Consider the following 21,291-nt stretch of genomic DNA (forward strand, 5'->3'; position numbering starts at 1 on the left):
AGAAAAGATAATAAAACTCATATTGAATGATTAATAGATAAAAATCCAATGTAAAATCAACAATATAAACTAAAGTTTCCTAAAAGAGTAAAGAAAAATGGTTGCAGACTTTCTGGTATTCAAAATTTGACCTAATTTCGTGAAAGTAGTCTATTTATACAAAGCTGGAATTTTCGGATAAAATTGCCCTTTCAGAGGTTCTGCGGCTGCACAATTCTGTGTGCGGTCCGCACTTTACTTCAGCTCTTGACAGGAGTGGATTCTACGGCCGCACAATTCTGGATTGCGGCCGCATCTCTTGAGTTCTGCGGTCCGCATAATTCTGGGTACGTCCGCACATTTGATTTCTGCGTCTGCACAATTATAGTGCGGTCCGCAGTTCTTGTTGGGCTTGAATTTGAAACTCTCTGAAATTTGACTTCTACGGTCGCACAATTATTGTGTGGTCCACACTTTACACTGAATCTCTGTAGATTCTTCTTCATATTTTGCAGCCGCAGATAGAATTCTGCAGTCCGTACTTGAGCCTGTGTGCTTGATTTTTATCCTTGTTCAAAAGAACTCCTTCTTGAGTTGGATTTCATCGTAATGGCTCATTTTCTAATACTCTTGCAAGTAAGCATATTTCATCAGTTTTCGGGAATACCTTTAAACATTTTTGAACTAAAACGAAAGTCAAAAGGCGCAAATAAGCAGTCAAAATCCCCACTTATCAGGCCCTCAGAAGCAAGAAAATTGGCCTGCGAGATAAAAAGAGGTAAAGCTTAAAGTGCACTCATTCAGGAAGCTGAACAAAATAGCAGAGAAAGAGAGAAGCATACCGCTACAACATTATGCATGGCATTGTTCAACAAACACACTCCCGAAAGTGTCTGAATCTTTTCCCAATCCTTCTCTGAAGCCAGGGGCTTCAGATAATTTGCAAGCTACACCGGTCGGGAAAAAAGGTTGCATCCGGTAGAGACCAAGAGGGTAACAATCCTCCTCCTCTGAGGATCTTAAGAAGGGGCAGCATAATTTTGCCCCAAATCCCCATGAACAGGAGATTGGGGAAGAGGGACGCCTTCAGTACGGTCAGGTGCGGTGGTTGGAGATGATGTTGTTGGGAGAAGCGAGGATGAAGATGGAAAATAGGTAGTAACCGTTGGTGGCGAAGAAGGTGGTGATAAAGTTGGTAAAGGAGAAGAACGGGAAGCAATCGCACCGAAGGAAGCACTGATTGCTGGATACTCATCAATCGAGGATGGCAAGGACCCGGTACTCTGCCTCGCAGTACCGGGGACAACGATTGAGGCCTTGTCACACCCCTTTTCTACCCCACAAAATAGATATGTGTTATGGGTTGTCGGTTAAAGAGCTTTTCCAATTAAAGTGACAATTTTGAAATAGGGATTATTTTATTTACAGAGTTGCAACTCGAAATGGATTTTTTAGGTGTTCCAAGTCACCTTTTATTTGAATCCCTAGTCAAAGAAAATTTTGACTCTATTATTATTGGTCTGCGAAAACAAAGTTCGGGTAAGGAATTATGTTGACCGGGGAGAAAGTGTAAGGCATTCTCCGAGTCTCGTGGTTCAAGCATGGTCGCTTTATTGACTACAACTTGGCTTGGATTAATTTAGACATACTGTGATTTATTGGTTTTCATATTTTATCTATCTGCTTTTAATTATTAAAATATGGAATTATCTTTGAAACGGATCACATGTGTGTAAATCCGTTTTATTTAGTGCGCTAAAATCAACCCACGCGTACGTGTACACAATTAATCACGCTTTATTATTTACTAAGATCGTTTTTGTCCAAAGTCACGCGAGTGCGTACCTTGATTTATTTTGAGAATCATAATTATGTCACGTGAACGTGTACATAATCACAATAATTGATTTATTACTGTGCGCCTAAAGCATACTAGCGTCATTTAATTTATGAGTTATTTTCCTAAACTAGTTTGAGATTATTGTAAGGCCAAAGATTATGGAAAAGATGGTGAGAGAGGGATTATAGTTATCAATAATTTGCCAACTTGTCAACTTGTATATTTGGTCATATGTCCCAAAACTGACGCAATTATCATATTACTACTACTTCGACACCTTCTGGGATTATGTCATTATATATTAATCATAAGGGATTGGCTAAATGCGAGGCCCAATATGATAAGGAGAAAGGAGATTAATCCCACATGTTAAATTAAATAAATTTCATCAAGTCATATCCATTTCACATTCATAATTAAATGCAAAAAAATAATTGAATTGATCAGACAAACATAACCGATTATTCTTTTTTTAGAAATCATGGCACGAACATCAATTGCCCTCCTATTGAGTTAATTATAGTTACTAATAAACTGAATTAAACCAAACCCACTTCCAGCTTTACAAAATTATTCATTTGCCACATGATTCTCATATTTCCCAAATCAAAGTTGTAATAATTTAAAGTCAACAAATACATAAATAACTAATCCCATACATAATAAACACATAAGTGAACAGATTGCATAATATCCTAACATTTAATTAGCAATTATAGCAATTACATTGTCTAAAACTGAGATACATACCTCGACAGCAAGAAACAAACTTAGCAGAACTAAATAAAGGCTAAGAACAGCCACAAACTAAAGCTCGGCTACAAATGAAGCAAAACATCAACAAACAAACAACGATCCGATCGAGACCCGCGCTGGCACCGAAAACCTTGAACCCAACTCAAAAACTCGACTGAACTTGGGTGACCTTACACAGTTAAAACGAAACTTTGTTCGTCGGCAAACATGGTGTGACGACGATTGTTTTTGGGGTGGTTTGGTGCTACGTTTCAGCTAGCTTTGGATGGGTTTGGGGCTGTTTCGTGGCAGCAACTATGGTGGCTTTAGACCTGCATTTTTGGGGCTGAGTTTGAGGTTTAGGTGGGCTGTTTTACAGCTAGTTATGAGCAGCAGTCTAGTGTGGTCGTTGGAGCGACACAGCTGATTTTTGAAGCTACGTTAATGTAGGTTTTGGTGTGTTTTAATGGACGAAATAGGTGGTATTTCGGGGATGGTTTTATTGCTGGCTTTTGGGTGAAGAACATGGAGCTTCCATGGCTACCAAAATGGTGAGATTACATGGTTTAAAATGGAGGTTGTGCGCCATTACGCGGAGGAGTTATAGCTTATCAAGGGTTGCTGCTACAACCTATTTGCTTAGCTCCTAGAGAAAGATTCTTCTCAGCCCCTTTTTTGTCTCTCGTCTTTTCCTTTTTCTCCCTGTTTTTTCGTTGCTCCCCCTTTCTTTGTGTAGTCCCGAGAGAGTCCAAAGAAGATGGGGAAGGCCTCCCCCCTTTTTAGGGAGGGATCTGTCCATTTCTTTTGGGGAATTAGGGAGATGTGGGGGGTTGTGAGTGGGGACAAGTATAGGGGACAGGCATGGGGGACAAGGGAAAGTAGAGTGTGGATAAAGTGTGGTATTGGTGAGATGAGTGGGCGAAAATTCAATCACGGTCAAAAATTAGGTGCTCACAGTATTCCCCTCTTTGCTTGGAAACATGAAGAGTTTTCAGGTAAAGAAAAGATGAGCGATATCACTAATTTTTTGCCATACCATTATTCAAAAGGGAAGAGATAAGAGAAAAGAGTGCGATCGAGTCTTGGTTACGGACAACCCACATATCCCGAGTTATAAGGAAATTATGTCGCGTGTAGTTCAAGAAAAATAATGGAATGCTGAGTTGTAGAGTCGAGTGAGGTTCCTTCGAGGCTCCGGTCTGCAATCCAGTTCTTACATCAAAATCAAAAAGAAACTAAACAAACATATCAGCTATGAGTTACAAGATTCCTATCTATAAGTCTTCTAAAACTTGATCTTGAATCTTGACTGGTTCTTCACGCAGGCTCTGATCTGAACCTTGATGCTTGCTAGCTGCAGGTGCTAGTTCATTCTTCTACGACTTCTTCTAATCAAAACGAGAAATGCAATGCTCGCGGCTTCAGTCGTCTTGAGCAGTCCATATCCTTTCCATCTACTTCTGCATTGGGATTCACTTCTCTCTCTTTTTATTCATTTATTTTGGATTGCGACTTATTTTGTTCATCTCGAACCTTGTGCCTCGAGGTAAAACCTGCTCAGACACCACAATAAACAAACAAACGAAAATTTTCTGCCCCAGTTTTTACTAGAAAAATTTCGTGAGTTATTGTAACAAAATTCTAAACTACTTCTTTATTGAAAGCAATAAAAGATCGGGAATGGTGTACCCTGAAAAAGTTATGATAATTTTTTTTTTGGATAATGTTCCTTTATTATCCAAAAGAATGTCTCAACTAAGGATTGGTGTACCTTATGTTGGGAAATGTGGCCAAGAAATGGGATACCCTATATTGTCAATGATATCAGGGAGTGGTGTATCCTGCATTTAAGATCAAATCAACTAGGGAGTGGAGTACCATATGTTGGAGAACACAACTAGGGATTAGTGTACCCTATACTGGTAAGGAGATCATGGATTAGTGTACCCTATACTGGTAAGAAAATATAATCAGGGGTTGGCGCCCTATATTACAGAAAAGGAAATGTAACCAGGGGTTGGTGCCCTGTATTACTGGAAAAAAATGTTGAATCCCCTTGGCGAAAAGGTTCTACCTAGGTTAAACTATGAAAAACAAACCTGGACAAAGAGTACTTCTACCCGGATTAAGCTACAAAAAGCAAACCTGGGCGAAGAGTACTTCTACCCAGAAATATGAGCTGGATCCCCCTAGGTGAAAATGTTCTACCTGCGTTAAGCTACGAAAAGCAAGCCTGGGCGAAAAGTACTTCTACCCGAAAATATGAGCTGGATCCCCCTAGGCGAAATGGTTCTACCTGAGTTAAGCTATGTATAAAAACCTGAGCGAAGAGTACTTCTACCCAAAAATATGAACTGGATTCCCCTAGGCGAAATAGTTCTACCTGAGTTAAGCTATGTATAAAAACCTGAGCGAAGAGTACTTCTACCTGAAAATATGAGCTAGTTACCACTAGGCGAAATGGCTCTACCTGAGTTAAGCTATGTATAAAAACCTGAGCGAAGAGTACTTCTACCCAGAAATATGAGCTGGATACCACTAGGCAAAATGGTTCTACCTGAGTTAAGCTATGTATAAACATCGTGAGCGAAGAGTACTTCTACTCGGAACTATGAGCTGGATCCCCCTAGGCAAAAAAATTCTACCTGGGTTAAGCTACGAAAAACAACCTGAGCGAAAAGTACTTCTACCAGGAACTATGAGCTGGATCCCCCTAGGATAAAAGGTTCTACCTGGGTTAAGCTACAAAAAATAAGTCTGGGCGAAGAGTACGTCTACCCGGAACTATGAGCTGGATCCCCTAGGCGAAAAGGTTCTACCTGGGTTAAGCTACGGAAAATAAGTTTGGGCGAAGAATACTTCTACCCAGAACTGTGAGCTGAATCCCCCTAGGCAAAAAGGTTCTACCTGGGTTAAGCTATGGAAAATAACCTAAGCAAATAATACTTCTACCCGGAAACTATGAGTTGGATCCCCCTAGGCAAAAAGGTTCTACCTGAGTTAAGCTACGAAAAGCAGCGTGGGCGAAGAGTACTTCTACCCGGAACTATGAGCTGAATCCCCTAGGCGAAAAGGTTCTACCTGGGTTAAGCTACGAAAAACAGCATGGGCGAAGAGTACTTCTACCCGGAAACTATGAGCTGGATCCCCCTAGGCGAAAAGGTTCTACCTGGGTTAAGCTACGTAAAATAACCTGAGCGAGGAGTTCTTCCACCTGGAACTATGAGCTGGATCCCCCTAGGCGAAAAAGGTTCTACCTGGGTTAAGCTACGAAAAGCAAGCCTGGGCGAAGAGTACTTCTACCCGGAAATATGAGTTGGATCCCCCTAGGTGAAAAGGTTCAACCTGGGTTAAGCTACGTAAAACAGCCTGGGCGAAGAGTACTTCTACCCAGAAATATGAGCTGGATCCCCCTAGGCGAAAAGGCTCTACCTGGGTTAAGCTACGAAAATAATCTATAATAGTAATGCATGTTGAAAATAAAAGAAAATAGAGATTTTGCGAAACTCACCTTTAGGAATCGCCATTCTGCACTGCTTTGTTCCTGGTGCAAACAAAGAAAAATTATGAGTTTTAAAAATGGAGGTCGGTTTGTGGCCTTGATGTCTTTGGAAGCTTGGCTTTGTGCCCATCTTCTTTTGATGATGATTTCAACCTGCCACTAGATGTTTCATGAATACCACTTGCATTTCTAGCCCCAGAGAGCCTTTGACTTTTCAAACTTTTACATGACGGTTGGTCGCGTGGGACTTAACCTTTTCGACTTTATTTTCCCTTTGTGGCATTTCACTTTCGACTTCTTTCTTCCAAAACTCTCAATTTCAGAGCATTGGGGAAACTTTGGCTTTTCAAACTTTGCCAAAATGGTTAGCCACTTGGGATTTAACCTATTCAACTTCATTTTGCCTTTGTAGGCACTTTCAATTTTATTCCCTCCTTTCGATTTCAAAGCATGAGCCATCATGGCCAGTCGGGGTTGACTTGATGCCCCTGCCGAGGTTGGGTGACTTTTCAATGTATCCGTTCGCTTCAAACGAGATCCCTGTAATCGGTCTTACCATCCTTTCTTTGCCTTTATTTTGACACGGAGTTATACCGAAAGGGATTCAAAGAAAACAACAATGGAATGAAGAATGAGTTTAAATAAGAGGTGCCTCTTTCGGGGAAAAGAAATTAAAGAAGGACTTATCTAGGAGTACATGCAGACTTCAATGAATATGACATGCCTTTTGGACTGGATGCCTGATATGTGTAAACCGTCCAACTCTCAGCAATTCATCACAACTTTTCCCTCGAAACCGAGAAACCTTGCCTAGGACTGTGTCGATGTCAATGGATGTGAAGATCCTTTTTTCGATCAGTAGTACTTTTTGCGGGTTTTCACCAGCTGACCTCCCTCATTTCTCTTCTCACCATCGCCTTACAGTGCCCTTTGCGGGTTTTCACTAACATGACTCTCATTTTTATTTTCTCTGCTCGCCATCGCCCTATGGTGCCCGTAAGGGTTTTTACCAATAAGAGTCTTATTTTATTTCTCTCATTTGGTTGTATCAGATCCAAGTAACTGTATTCTCTAATTCTTGAACATTCTCTTTGATTGATCGGAAGGACTTGAAAAGGATTTGGGTAAAAAGGATTTGGATTGTACAACTTTGGAACCTTTCAGGCGAAACTATCGCCGAACTATTGTAACATCTGTCCCAGTTTCAATTTTTTTTGGGGGGGGAATGTGGATTTTTATTTTGGTGTGACTGAACCTCAGAGAGAGGCTGCCAATGTATCCTTTCAGAATCAAGTCGAACGTAGTTCAATCAATATGAACTTGTTCGATTTTTTGTTTTGTTTTTCTTCTGTGTTGTTTTCGTTTCTCTCTTCTTCTTTTTTCTTTTTTCCCCCTTTTTTTCCTTTTCCTTTTCTTTTCCTTTCTCTTTTTTTTTATTTGTTTTTTTAATAACTTCGCCAGGTTCTAAAGAGGGTAATCAAAGAAAGGTAACCGGCTCAAAGAGTTGACAAAAGGGTTAATGGTGTTTGGGTAGCGAGAATGAAAGCCTTCGTCATCCCAATCAGAGAACATTAATGCTACATAGAGAGTCAAACATAATACCTTTTGACTGCATCCGCGTTGATAGTTATTTCAGGAATATTTCCTTCGATGTTTCCCAGGTACAACGCTCTCTTTTGGCAGTACTCTCGTTATAACTGCCCGTGGAAAATTGCGGCTAATCATTTTTCATCAATCAGTGTCAATTATTCCAATCGGTTCTTGACCCAATCTTTATCCGCAATCTCGGCTTCAACAATGATCTGAAGAGAGGGAATTTCAACTTCTTTCGATTTCATTCAGACTTGGCTTAGGCCTACTGTTCCAATTCTTTATTTATTTTCTCACAAGCCTTATCTTCAACACATTCTGCTTCTTGATTCATTATTTCGAGGTCTGACAACGTTTTGGGATCTGGGCATGAAGTCCGCAAGCATGTCGTGTTATTAAAATCTACATTAACAGAACTAAAAAGAAAACAAGAAAAGTGACAAGATTAAGAAAAGAGACATTCATGGACAAATGACAGATTTTTTTTTTTAATTTTTAAATAAAGAAGGGTTTACGTCAGAAAGTAAATTAATAAAGTTAAACATCCGGAATACACCCTGAAATAATTCGGATGCAGAAAAGATAGCAAGACCAGCTACAGACACTCCCATCTGACAGAGAACTTTTCAGGTTCAACGACTGTTTTTTGGCTTTTTTGTTTTCTGTCTCAGCAATGGCTACAATTCCCTTCAGTGTCGGATCAAATTTCCCATCATCATAGATCATTCTAACTACTAGCCCATTGGTGTGAGTAGGCAGAGGATTATTCGTCATATTTTGGCCTCTTCATCCCTAAGAATATTGCCTTGACCTCAATGGGGTCTTCCACTACTTTTTTAAGAGTCCAACAGTCTTCAATATCATGTTACACTGCTCCAGAGTGGTACTCACATTTAGCATCATCTCGGTGCAAGAGAGACTCGGGGTTTGGCCGGTTCGGAGCCACTGGTTGTAGCAGACCAAGCTTGACAAGCTTTTGGAACAAGCTAGAGTATGATTCACCAATAGGGGTGAATTGGTTCCTTCTGGGAGGCTCTTTTGGGCGAGGATTGTATTAGGGAACATTTTGTTTGGGATTATATGGAGCTTGGTAGGGACGGGCATTTCTGGGAAGTGGAGCATGGTTTTGTGTATAATGATGTGGTCGCGTGTAAGGTTTTGTGTATAGGGAGGCGGTGCAACGACTTGTGATGTGGCCGCATCTTGGGCCTGTTGGAAGACTGTAACCATTTCTGCTTCATCCATTTGAGTCTTTACCATGGCGGCTTATTCGCGCCATTTGACAGCATATTCACGAAAATTGTCTGTCGTTTTCTTTGTCAAACTGGACACAGAGTTCTCTTTTTGGATTTTTCACTCTTGCTTTTTTTTTTCTTTTCTTTTTTTGCCTTTTATTTTCTTTGTTATTTTTGTCACTTTTTTTTCTTTCTTCTCTCTCTTTTTTTTCACTCAGTTTATTTGATGGCAATGATCGAATCCGATGGGGATTGCCTACGTATCATGACACCGCATGAATCAGATCTTGCGTAGTTCGAGATGATCAGGATAGTAAATAAACTAACTCTTTTTTTTACTCATATATAACTTGGTTCTAGCACGGTCGCTTTATTGATTACAACTTGGCTTGGATTAATTTAGACATACTGTGATTTATTGGTTTTCATGTTTTATCTATCTGCTTTTAATTATTAAAATATAGAATTATCTTTGAAACGGATCACATGTGTGTAAATCCGTTTTATTTAGTGCGCTAAAATCATGCCACGCGTACATGTACACAATTAATCACGCTTTATTATTTACTAAGATTGTTTTTGGCCAAAGTCACGCGAGCGCGTACCTTGATTTATTTTGGGAATCATAATTATGTCACAAGAATGTGTACATAATGACTATAATTGATTTATTACTGTGCGCCTAAAGCATACTAGCGACATTTAATTTATGAGTTATTTTCCTAAACTAGTTTGAGATTATTGTAAGGCCAAAGATTATGGAAAAGATGGTGAGAGAGGGATTATGGTTATCAATAATTTGCCAACTTGTCAACTTGTATATTTGGTCATATGTCCCAAAACTGACGCAATTATCATATTACTACTACTTCGGCACCTTCTGGGATTATGTCATTATCTATTAATCATAAGGGATTGGCTAAATGCGAGGCCCAATATGATAAGGATAACGGAGATTAATCCCACATGTTAAATTGAATAAATTTCATCAAGTCATATCCATTTCACATTCATAATTAAATGCAAAAAAACAATTGAATTGATCAGACAAACATAACTGATTATTCTTTTTTAGAAATCATGGCACGAACATCAATTGTCCTCCTATTGAGTTAACTATAGTTACTAATAAACTGAATTAAACCAAACCCACTTTCAGCTTTACAAAATCATTCATTTGCCACATGATTCTCATATTTCCCAAATCAAAGTTGTAGTAATTTAAAGTCAACAAATACATAAATAACTAATCTCATACATAACAAACACATAAGTGAACGGATTGCATAATATCCTGACATTTAATTAGCAATTATAGCAATTACATTGTCTAAAACTGAGATACATACCTCGACAGCAAGAAAACAATTTAGCAGAACTAAATAAAGGCTAAGAACAGCCACAAACTGAAGCTCGACTACAAATGAAACGAAACAGCAACAAACAAACAACGATCCGATCGAGACCCGCGCCGGCGCCGAAAACCTTGAACCCAACTCAAAAACTCGACTGAACTTGGGTGGCCTTACACAGTTAAAACAAAACTCTGTTCATCGGCAAACATGGTGTGATGACGACTATTGTTGGGGTGGTTTGGTGCTGCATTTCAGCTAGCTTTGGGTGGGTTTGGGGCTGTTTCGTGGCAGCAACTATGGTGGCTTTAGAGCTGCATTTTTGGGGCTGAGTTTGAGGTTTAGGTGGGCTGTTTTACAGCTGGTTATGAGCAGCAGTCTAGTGGTGGTCGTTGGAGCGACACGGCTAATTTTTGAAGCTACGTTAATGTAGGTTTTGGTGTGTTTTAATGGCCGAAAGAGGTGGTATTTTTGGGATGGTTTTATTGTTGGATTTTAGGTGAAGAACATGGAGCTTCCATGGCTACCAAAATGGTGAGCTTACATGGTTTAAAATGGAAGTTGTGTGCCATTACGCGGAGGAGTTACGGCTTCTCAAGGGCTGCTGCTACAACCTATTTGCTTAGCTCCTAGAGAAATATTCTTCCCAGCCCCTTTTTTTGTCTCTCGTCTTTTCCTTTTTTTCCCTATTTTTTCGTTGCTCCCCCTTTCTCTATGTAGGTCCGAGAGAGTCCAAAGAAGATGGGGAAGGCTCCCCCCCTTTTTTAGGGAGGGATCTGTCCATTTCTTTTAGGGAATTGGGGAGACATGGGAGTTTGTGAGTGGGGACAAGCATGGGGACAAGAAAAAGTGGAGTGGGGACAAAGTGTGGTATTGGTGAAATGAGTGGGCGAAAATTCAAGCACGGTCAAAAATTAGGTGCTCACGGATTTGAGAACGGAAGTTGGCATTTTTCACCAAATCAAACTCTCCCCAAAGTACCGAGACATCATCCTCGGCGGACTGCATCAACAGGTTGAGCATCATGTTGAGAGGATAAGGATCATTGTCTTCTATGAAGGGAAGACCCCTCATTACTAGCTTCTTCATCATCAATCACTACAATGTTTATGACCGGCCCGGAGGGAGGACTGGCCAACATTACCACCTGGGATGATTCGGGGGCATAAACATTTGCCCTCTTATTCTTCTCCCCGGACACAGAGGAACAACTTCTTTTTGGTTGCTTGTTTTCTGGATGGGGACTCCCTGAAGAAATATTTGTGCCCGGAGTAGACCATGAGGCCCGTTCGAGCAAGCGCCTCCTGGAGTAGCCTCGCCGCATCAGCAGGGTCGGTCAAAATATCCTCTTCGGTGATCTCGACTGAGAACGGGGGTAGACCTAATTTGACAAACAAGTTAGGAGATTCAGCCAAAATCCACATATACAACAACTGAAGCAAAGCAAATCATAGTTACCATGATTCTTGGCCTTCCACCCGTATTTGATGGACATTTCTTTCCACAAGCGAATTTCGGGCGTGGTGATGTCCAAAATCATTTGAACCCACCGGTCCAAGCCTTCTACTACCGGTGGGACCCATCGGGTCACTATAATATTCAGAAGTTGAAAGATCAATACAAACATAAAAAATATTTAGGAGGGGAGAACGTATTGAAAGAAACTCACGGGAACGGTTCCAAGCACCCGGGAAGGATGAGGTCGTTGTTGGAATACTGTCACCGGAGGCAAATGCAACAAACGGTTCCATCCATCCTCGGTCATTGTCATCATCCATGCTGTAAATCAAAGCATGATGACCACGCTTGCAAAGATTTATCATCCCCCCGCGAAAGATCTTGGGGGAGTACTGATTCATCATATGAGCCAAGGTCAGCTCCTCTATGGTTTCAAGGCACATGCATCGAAGGCAGGCAATCGTCCTCTGCACGGAGGGGCTTACCTGTGCCAAACATACCTAGTAGCGAAGGAAAAATTCCGCTATCACGGAATCGAGCTCCCCACTCAAAGAGAATATACCCAAGGTAAAAGGGTATGTATAAATATTTGTGAAACCCTCTCTGGGAAGGGTCACTCGCTCCGATAGGTCAGGAGCGATGATGTCCAAATTCGGGCAGCAACAGTCTTCCTTCACAATAAGGATACTGAAAGGACGAATGGAAGATAGATACCTACTAACCGCCCATGTACGGGGGTTATTAGTGGGAAATTTCTCCTCTATATCCTTCAAAGTACTGAGTCTTTGGGGGATTATGAAACTTACTGTTGGGAGAACAAATTTTCGTTTTTGTTCTTATTTTTCGAAAAGCCAGAACGTTTAGATGAAGAAGCCATTAGAAGAGAGGAAGAAGAAATTCTATCTTTGAAAAAAATTAGAGACGAGATGAAGAGCAAGAATGCAGGTTGGAAGTTCAAGCAACTGGTAAGACCCAAAGGAAAAGGGAGTTGATACGTATAGGTAAATTTTTGAGCGGCTAAAATACTTGGCTCTAATTATCTCGATAACCGACAGAAGGCGTGCTAAATCATAGGAGGACGCGTGTTCTAGGCACTAAATGCAGGGAGACAGGTGTCTAATCAACCGCCAGTAACATACAAAAAGGATTATAGTAATTTCCGCCAAAAGAGGATTCTCACCAACTTTCCGGTAACACAAAGTTATGTCATCGGAAAGCAGGGGGACTATCTGTATTGGGTAAAATATGTTATGCTACATGGCCACATAAGAAGGGGACACGTGGAATCAAAACCGGGAGGATGAAAAACCGGGCACAACTACCTCGCGTGTCACCGAGAAAGGCAAGTTAGTAAGGGCATTAAGCATGTTGCGCCCGATGGCATTTAATGAAGAATATTCCACAGCATTAAAGAGTAACGGCTCATTAAAGAAATCTGAGCATTTATGTTTACCGTTAGATTTTCATTATCACACTCCAATAATTGTCATTAGTGGTAGGCCCGACCATTACGCCCACTGAGCCATAAATAATTGGCTCAACTATCATTGTAAGGCACGGTTTTTTCTGGGATACATTGACAAAAAAATTCTATACAACAATCTGATACCTTTTTTTCTCTCTTTCTCGCTTGTTAATCTTATCATGATTGTGTCCGAAAACCTTGTTCCAAGGCTCTCCAAATCTGTCGTTTTATCTATATTTGAGCCAAGTATCTTGTACAAAAATTGATTAATTCATTATCTTTTGGGATCAAATTGATTTATCTGTCTAGAAACCACAAACAAATTTAACTGTACTATTTTTCGGGTAAACAGATACTGGTCCCAACTAAATTAAAAGGCACAATTTATAGCATTGCTTTTTTCTCAAATTAGAGAAACATAATTTAATAGAACTTCAAAAATCATTTTTATTATTATTACTGAAGTTTAAGGTGCTACAAGTTTATACTGGCAATAAAGGATGAGACTTAAAAGTTTTAATTAGAAATCTCATGTTCATTAACGATAAATATAAAATATAAAATCTATCAAGCCTCTCAATTGTCAAAGTTGCATTAAAATTAATTGAAACAGTCTATGAAAGTTGTAATTGAACTTGATTCCTATTAGCAAACAGAATGATAGAGACATAATGATGATCAATTTCTCCCTCATTTCATCCATATGAATGTAAGTTCTACACTGACTTTGAAAACTCTTACCATATTCAGGGCTTTAGGCGAGTAATACTCTCGACAATAAAGTTAATAATTCCCGAATACACACTGATTTTGGAAACCCTCACCATCCGCTTTAATGAGACAAGTGCGCGCTTCGTCTCACTTTAAGTTGTACTTTAGTAAGGCACTAAGACATGTGCATCATTGCTTATAAGTTTTATCTTTTTCTTTCAATTTGTGTATTTGAAGGGCACAATTAATTTATACTGATTTAAGTGATAGGAAATGCCATCAAGTTCGCATTTAGGAACTTATATTGCTTGCTCCAGTAAAATTCTTGGCAATGAGTGATAAATTTTTTATTTAAACCCCCTCATATAGTGTCGTACTGATCTTTGATAGCCAAATTGACCATCTGCAAGTGATGTGTACCTCCAAATCTGGATGCTTTAGAGATAATGATAGTAAAAATATCAAAAGTATGAGTAACACTACCAAATATTTAAGTTTTAGTTGCCAGGAATATGGGAATACGAGGGAGAAATATGCGACCTACTGCTAAATAACTATTTTTTTTGGGGGGGGGGGGGGGGGGGGGGGGGAAGAGACCTCGAAAGAAAAGGTAAAAGATCCAACTCTCTGTGCATAATTATCAACTACTAGAGACTGAAACAATGATTGAGTAGAATTTCAATTACAAATCAAAAACCACTTACTATCATCTATTCCTCTTAATTTTAGTACTCGGTGTACTTATTTACCACATTTAATTTGTACATAATGTGTTCCTAACTTAATTACCAAGAAATGCGCATTAATTTTAAGTCACATAATTTTAATATTCAATATAAAAATCACATAATTTTAAGTCAAAGCTAAAATGTTGCTCGGTTCCTAATAAAATCATTTTAGAACAGAACCACACTCCACATAAGTTTCACATTTACCATTTTCAATCAACTCTTTCCATTTTGATTTTAAAAGCAAGTAACCCGGAGCTTTCGTATATTCTATTCTATTAAAGATTAAACATGTCATAAACAACTTATGTGAGTTGAAAGTCATAGAAAATCAAATTAAACAATATTTAATTAAAAGGAAAAACTGCCACTCCAAAAAAATAGTTCGGCAATATTTTTGATTATTTGGCTAACGAATGTATTAATTTTGATTGACCAGCCAAATGTGTAACCTGCCCAAATAAAAATGTAATTTTCTAACCAAAAAATATTTCGGTTATGTCAGGAGACGAGTTTCCCGAAGGCAAACCCAATTTCATTCGAGTTTGGGAGTATTATCACCTTTATTCCGTGCAAAAACTATTTACATTCGATAACCAAAAAAGTGTATAACAGTTATATAATAACAGTTATATATATATTAGGCTATTATTTTTAGAGCGGCTCAGATTAGGCCCAAGTAAATTGACGTTTCAGATTAAGGGTGAAATTAAAAAATAGTCAGATTTACAAGTGGTGATTGAAAAATAGTCACAGTTTCAAACTTAATCGAATTTTAGGCACTTTTTATGTAAAGATAATTCTGAACGAAAACACTGTTCAAAATTCGAAAAATATTCCAGCATAATATACTGGAATTCGAATTTTTTACATGTGAAATTCCAGCATAATCTACTGGTCCAGCATAATTTGCTGGAAGTTCATACACAGGTGTACCAATCTCCAATATATTATGTTATAACTTTTCCTGCTGCAGTAAAATAATAACTATTTTTCTATGACTTTACAAACACTAGCTATTTTTCAATTATCAGTCTGAAAACTTGCTAGCCCTTCTATTTTTACTCGCATTAAGCCCATATAGAGCCCGCAATTAGGAATCGGATCCAAAACGTCCACCGAGAAGCGACAGCGACTTTGTCATCTTCAATTCCTTTCTCAGAGGCAACTTCGCAAGAAATCCAAATAGGTAAACAAAGCAAACCAAAGCTTCACTTCAATTCCATATCTACAAGTATTAATTCGATCAACTATTCATCGTCCACAAATTTGCGAACATTTTTATTTTTACATGATATAAACACATCAGATGAATACATCGCAGTACATGGATAAACAGATCATGGATCTATCCAATTCACAGAACAACAATAGTGACTTCATCGATCTCGTTAACCCTCAAGTGGACCATCACATTAGCGGCGATCCAAAGAAAGAAGATATTGTTCCCAGTTACGAATTTCATCCAATTCGCCCAATTGGATCGTCATCGCCCAAGTCTAACGTTGATTCTAGTAATGTTGGGGCTGCAGCTAGGGCTTGGAATTCTGCTGATTCTAAAAACAATACTGAGAGTAGCATCAGAGTAATCCCTAATCCTTTCTCTATATCTATTTGAGATTTTGCATGCATTCATTTATTTGTTATAATCTGAGGCGGATCTAAGATTTTGACTTACTGGGTACAGACTATTACAACAACGGTTTGTTTATGTGAGCTAATTAGTGTGTGTGTGTGTGTGTGTGTGTTCAGATTCAGAATTTGAACTTTATGGGTTCGAGTTTGGGATTCTACCACAATTCATTTGATTTAATGTGTTTGAAATAAATTATTTGTACTTATTTAGTGGACACATATAGAAGTCCGAGCCATGGTTACATAAATAGATGAATTTGCTATTATAGTTCAAAATGGTCTCTGCTGCTATAGAATTGATCAGCTCAAATGTGTGGAAGGATTTATGTGTTGTTATATCTTGCATTATGACATATAAAGCTAAAGTAATGCAAGGTAATTTGTATTAAGAGTTGTTGCAAACAAGGAAACTTATTATGGATATTTAGTAGATAACCAAGAAGCAGGAGGATAAGTGAATTGCAGGGTAAGGGGAGGGGGGAGGGAGGGATTATTGCATTCCTAAGCTGGCTTATTATGGCAAGTGCCCTGTTGTGCATCAATCTCTACACTCTACTACGATTCAAGAAGTTCTAGTTTAGTTGAAGAAGAATCAACTAAGTTACTCAGCATATAACACCAACGCTTTTAGTAGCCCTGTTTTTCCTCATGAAAGAAATCTGGCCTGTTGATCCTTTTTCTCTCTCGAATCTCTTTTGATGTTTTATGTATCTCTAATTATACAATACTAGCGAGAAAAGTTCATTTTTGTGGCTTCTCTTAGCATGTGCCCACTTTGCTCCTCCTATCTGGATTCCCATGACACAGAGCAGGCTAGTCAGTGTTTCTGACTTTTAATTTGTCTATTGCCAAGATGTAGATTCTCAATTAGTATTTTTGGTAATAGAAGTTAATGCTTGGGGCTGTAAGAGAAGTTAATGCTTGGGGCTTCTCCTTACATGCTATTTGCATGTGCGTAATTAGTTACCGTGGGACTTTTGAGCAGGGGGTCAAATGGGCAGCTTGGTTCAAATTTGGATGGGTTTAAGGCTAATTGAGTCAATCAATGTGCCATTGTCGAGCCCACACAAACTTTTGCCTATTTCTTCACAGGACCGACTATCTATCAACAAACCCGACAGATAGTATTTTGAAACAAAGTTTTACATTAGGAACAAGAACCACAAAGAGAAATAGCTAAGCAGACTAGGAACAGAAGAAAAACAAGTAGAATCCACTAATCAACTGTTGTCGGGCTTGGGCTTGGTCATGGTCGTAGCTCCATCCCTGGTAGAGAGGTAGATCCAAGAAATCAAGAAGATGGATGCACTGTTACCGACTACAGAAGTTGGACTAGAGAGGAAAGATGGAAAATAGCGATTTTTCCCGGAAAAAATGGGTTTTATGACAAACATGTAAAGATTTTATATTTTTCAATACTTAACACCATTTATAGATAACTGATTAATAGCATAGGTAAGATGACAAGTGAACTTGTGAAAAAGAAAGAAAAAAATAAAAGAGAAGAAAAGATCATCTTAGAGAAAGACCACAAATGTTATATCACTATTTAGTTTAATGGTACCTTACAACACTTTTACATTATTAAAATTTGAAGGCCCAAGCATAATATTCTACTAGTTTATAAGAACTGTATTTTGAAAATGGTAAAGAAATAAGTCATGTTAAAAGGTTTCAACCCCTTTACGCAAATGCAGGTAATTAATTCCTTGACCAACCACACGTCTTTGTTTAGTGCACCACATGCCTTTGTTTTATTGGGTTCCCAAGGATAGTATTGATGTGATCTATGAGAATCGTGTACAACATAGTATAGAACTTGGGGACTGAGCATGGGTTCACAGGAACCCAAAGCTTGAACGTGGATCCACAACTGCCGGGTAGCGTGAGAAGGAGAGAAGAGAAGGTGCGATATGTGTATATATATATATATATATATATATATATATATATATATATATATATATATATATATATATATATATATATATATATATATAGAGAGAGAGAGAGAGAGAGAGAGAGAAATTATTGCTATTTTCATTTTTCACGGGTTCTCTGGGGTTAGATCTTCAATATCCTAACGAGTCCAGTTGGGTCGTCATAATAGTTCAAATTGATCCAACTTTTTAGACGGATAGCCCAAACTATTCAGTTAATATTATATTACTTGCTCAACACCATATGTGAATTCTACACCATTTTTTTCAGTTAATGGAGTTCTTTTATATTTACGTTTCTACTTCTGTGCAGAATTATGGTTCTCTTGATTCGACTGAAGCTGCCAAAGTTATTGTGGAGAAAGATTTGAGCAGTGTTTATTCATCTTTGTTATCGGAAATTGATCACACAGTTAAGAAGTATGCCGATAATCTTCTGCATGCAATGGAGGGAGTTAGTGCTCGGCTATCACAATTAGAAACTAGAAGTCGCCAGATTGATAACTCTGTTGATGAACTTAAGTTGTCTGTTGGTAACAACCATGGAGTCACTGATGGAAAATTGAGACAGTTGGAAAATATACTTAGACAGGTATCTGCAGTTCTTAGATTTATCATCCTGTTTCAATTAAGTTGCTCTTGATTTGGCGCCAAAATGAAATATATCAAACTGCTCTAGAGTTGGGTATGTGTATGCTGCTTCTACGTTTCTTTCGTTGTTGAATAGACTAACTATTATCTTTAGCACTTTTCAGTAGTTGTCCTTAGAATGAGAAGTGCAAGAGGAGTGCCCCTTTTACCCTTGTTTCAAGACCATGGTCTTCGTGTCTTTATGTTATTGCCTCTCTCCTCATCTATTTTTACCTGTGCTGAGTACTGCAATATATTGATAGTTCTGAGTTCTGACTTCTGGTATATACACTATGAATTGTTTCCTCATAGGTTTAATTGTCTCTTTGTTTAATGACAGTGCAAGGACACCTTGATCCATGTATATAGATCTATTTATTTTTTTAAAAAAAACATGTATATAAATCTAAAACTTTTAGATGCTGGAGAACCTTGGTACAACTCAATGGCATGCGGGGAAAAGGGAGCGCTCATTAAGCACTGCATATAAATTAGTACAAATTAAGTTAGATAGGGAGGTTGTGAATCGTTCTCTATTTGCTTCAGGTGATGATTTCAGTTCTGGAATTGTCATTTGTACCCTAACTAGCTTTCTCCTTTGTGATATCAATTCACCCTGGCTTGTAGTGGGATGATCACTTTGAAGTCTTTGGTAAAAACTAATTTATCAAAATTTTGGAAAAAGCACGCATAATATTTAGGATATCATTCTGGTGGCATGATGAACGGTATTATCATAAGGCTGATTGGTGATTATTTGGTGAGATAATTTTGCCATCTTATCTGCTTTGCGCCTGACCCAAACCCCGCTATGTGGGATTATACTGGGAATGTTGTTGCATCTGCTTTGCGCCAGAGAATGATGAAAAATTTGATATCCCATCAGTAAAGGATAAATTTTTATGTTTAATCTGGCGTGATGTGTTCTTTTCCTTTTTGTTCTATCATGATGGTTGGAGGAATGTCTTAAATTAAGTCTGGCCTTGTATGTCCCCTCCCCCCCCCCCCCCCCCTTTTTTTTTTTATGTTATCAAGATGGATTGTTAACTGCTTGTTTTATTAATTATCATGTAGGTGCAAGATGGTGTTCAGGTGATAAGAGATAAACAGGAAATAATGGATGTTCAGCTGCAGCTCATGAAATCGCAAGCTCCAAAGGTTGAGCAGGAAGCAGAAACCCACAATGCTACACATAAGGATTCACCCCAACCTACAGCATCTGCTCCTCTTCAATCCCACCAGCAATTTCCTCCTGTTGCTCTTACACAACCACCTTCTACCGTACCTCCTCCAAATGCTCCTCCGCCCCCTCCTCAACAGAATCCGCCATACCAAGTTCAACTTCAGAACCAGTTTCCTCAGAATCCAATTCCCTCCCATCCTCAGTCAGAAGCTTATTATCTCCCAGCTGGTCAAGCACCGGAAAACTTAAGTCAGCAGTACCAACTGCCTGCACCACAGCAGCATCAGACTCCTCCACCACCTCCACATCAACAATATCAGTCTGCCCCTCCGCCAATATACTCTCAGCCACCTCCACCTGCTCAACCACAACCCCCTCATTCCTCTGTCAATCCCTCGCAACCTCAACCTCTAGTAGGCCATCATCATGAAGAGACATCTTTTGTACCATCCCAGAATTATCCACCACCAAGCATCCGCCAACCTCCTCATCCATCAAGTGGGGCCCCTCCATCCCAGCAGTTATATGCAGCTCCCCCTAATATGTTTGAGCCCCCACCTAGCAGACCTGGTCCCGGATATTCTGGTGTATATCCACCATCCTCTGTGCATGGAGAACCTTATCCTTATAGCAGTTCCCCAGGTCAGTATGGCAGTGGCTCCTCAATGAAACCACCACAAGTTAACTTACCTGCAATGGGCCAGAGTGGTGGAAGTGGCTATCAGCAGCTCCCCACTGCAAGGATATTACCTCAAGCACTACCTACGGCTTCTGCTGTTAGTAGTGGGTCTAGTTCTCCCGGTACTGGTATTAGGGTTCCTATTGATGATGTTGTTGACAAAGTGACGAACATGGGATTTTCAAGAGACCAAGTAAGGGAAACAGTGCGGAGGTTGACTGAGAGTGGACAGGCTGTCGATTTGAATACGGTGTTGGACAAGTTGATGAATGATGGAGACGTCCAGCCACCACGAGGCTGGTTTGGTCGGTAGCATGTATCCTCTTGTTCAAGTTTGTGTATAGAAATCTGAGTTCAATGTCTGAATTTGCAAAAATTACTATGGTCGGATTTAAGCGGCATTCTTTACTGGTTTAGCGTTCTGCTTCTGACTGCTGAAACTTCATTCTTGTGCTAGCCAGATAGAGATTTGTTAATGTGACATTTCCTTTTCCGTTTCTTTTGCTTTTCCTTTCTTTTTTCTTGTACAGGACCTAAAACTTACTTCCATTTGCTTTCTTTCTTGTGATATTGGAAACATGTAGGAGTGAATTTGTATTTGCTTCCGCTGGATCAGGTTTTGCGCTCAA

At 39.2% G+C, this 21,291-nt stretch overlaps 1 protein-coding gene across 2 annotated transcripts; it reads left to right on the forward strand.

The window, feature by feature from the left end:
* Positions 1-15,652: 15,652 nt before the first annotated feature.
* LOC104104741 (pollen-specific leucine-rich repeat extensin-like protein 1) lies at positions 15,653-21,291 on the forward strand. Of its 2 annotated transcripts, none has more exons than XM_009612893.3 (4): positions 15,653-15,784; positions 15,920-16,180; positions 18,484-18,762; positions 19,875-21,291. In XM_009612893.3, the coding sequence occupies exons 2-4, from the start codon at positions 15,923-15,925 to the stop codon at positions 20,973-20,975; spliced, it is 1,638 nt and encodes a 545-aa protein (XP_009611188.1). In that variant the 5' UTR covers positions 15,653-15,784; positions 15,920-15,922; the 3' UTR covers positions 20,976-21,291. The 2 variants fall into 2 exon arrangements, with proteins under 2 accessions (XP_009611188.1, XP_009611187.1); XM_009612892.4 differs by having other exon boundaries at positions 15,660-15,784; positions 15,905-16,180.

This window comes from Nicotiana tomentosiformis, chromosome 2 (genome assembly GCF_000390325.3).
Source record: "Nicotiana tomentosiformis chromosome 2, ASM39032v3, whole genome shotgun sequence".
In the NCBI taxonomy this organism is placed as follows: domain Eukaryota; kingdom Viridiplantae; phylum Streptophyta; class Magnoliopsida; order Solanales; family Solanaceae; genus Nicotiana; species Nicotiana tomentosiformis.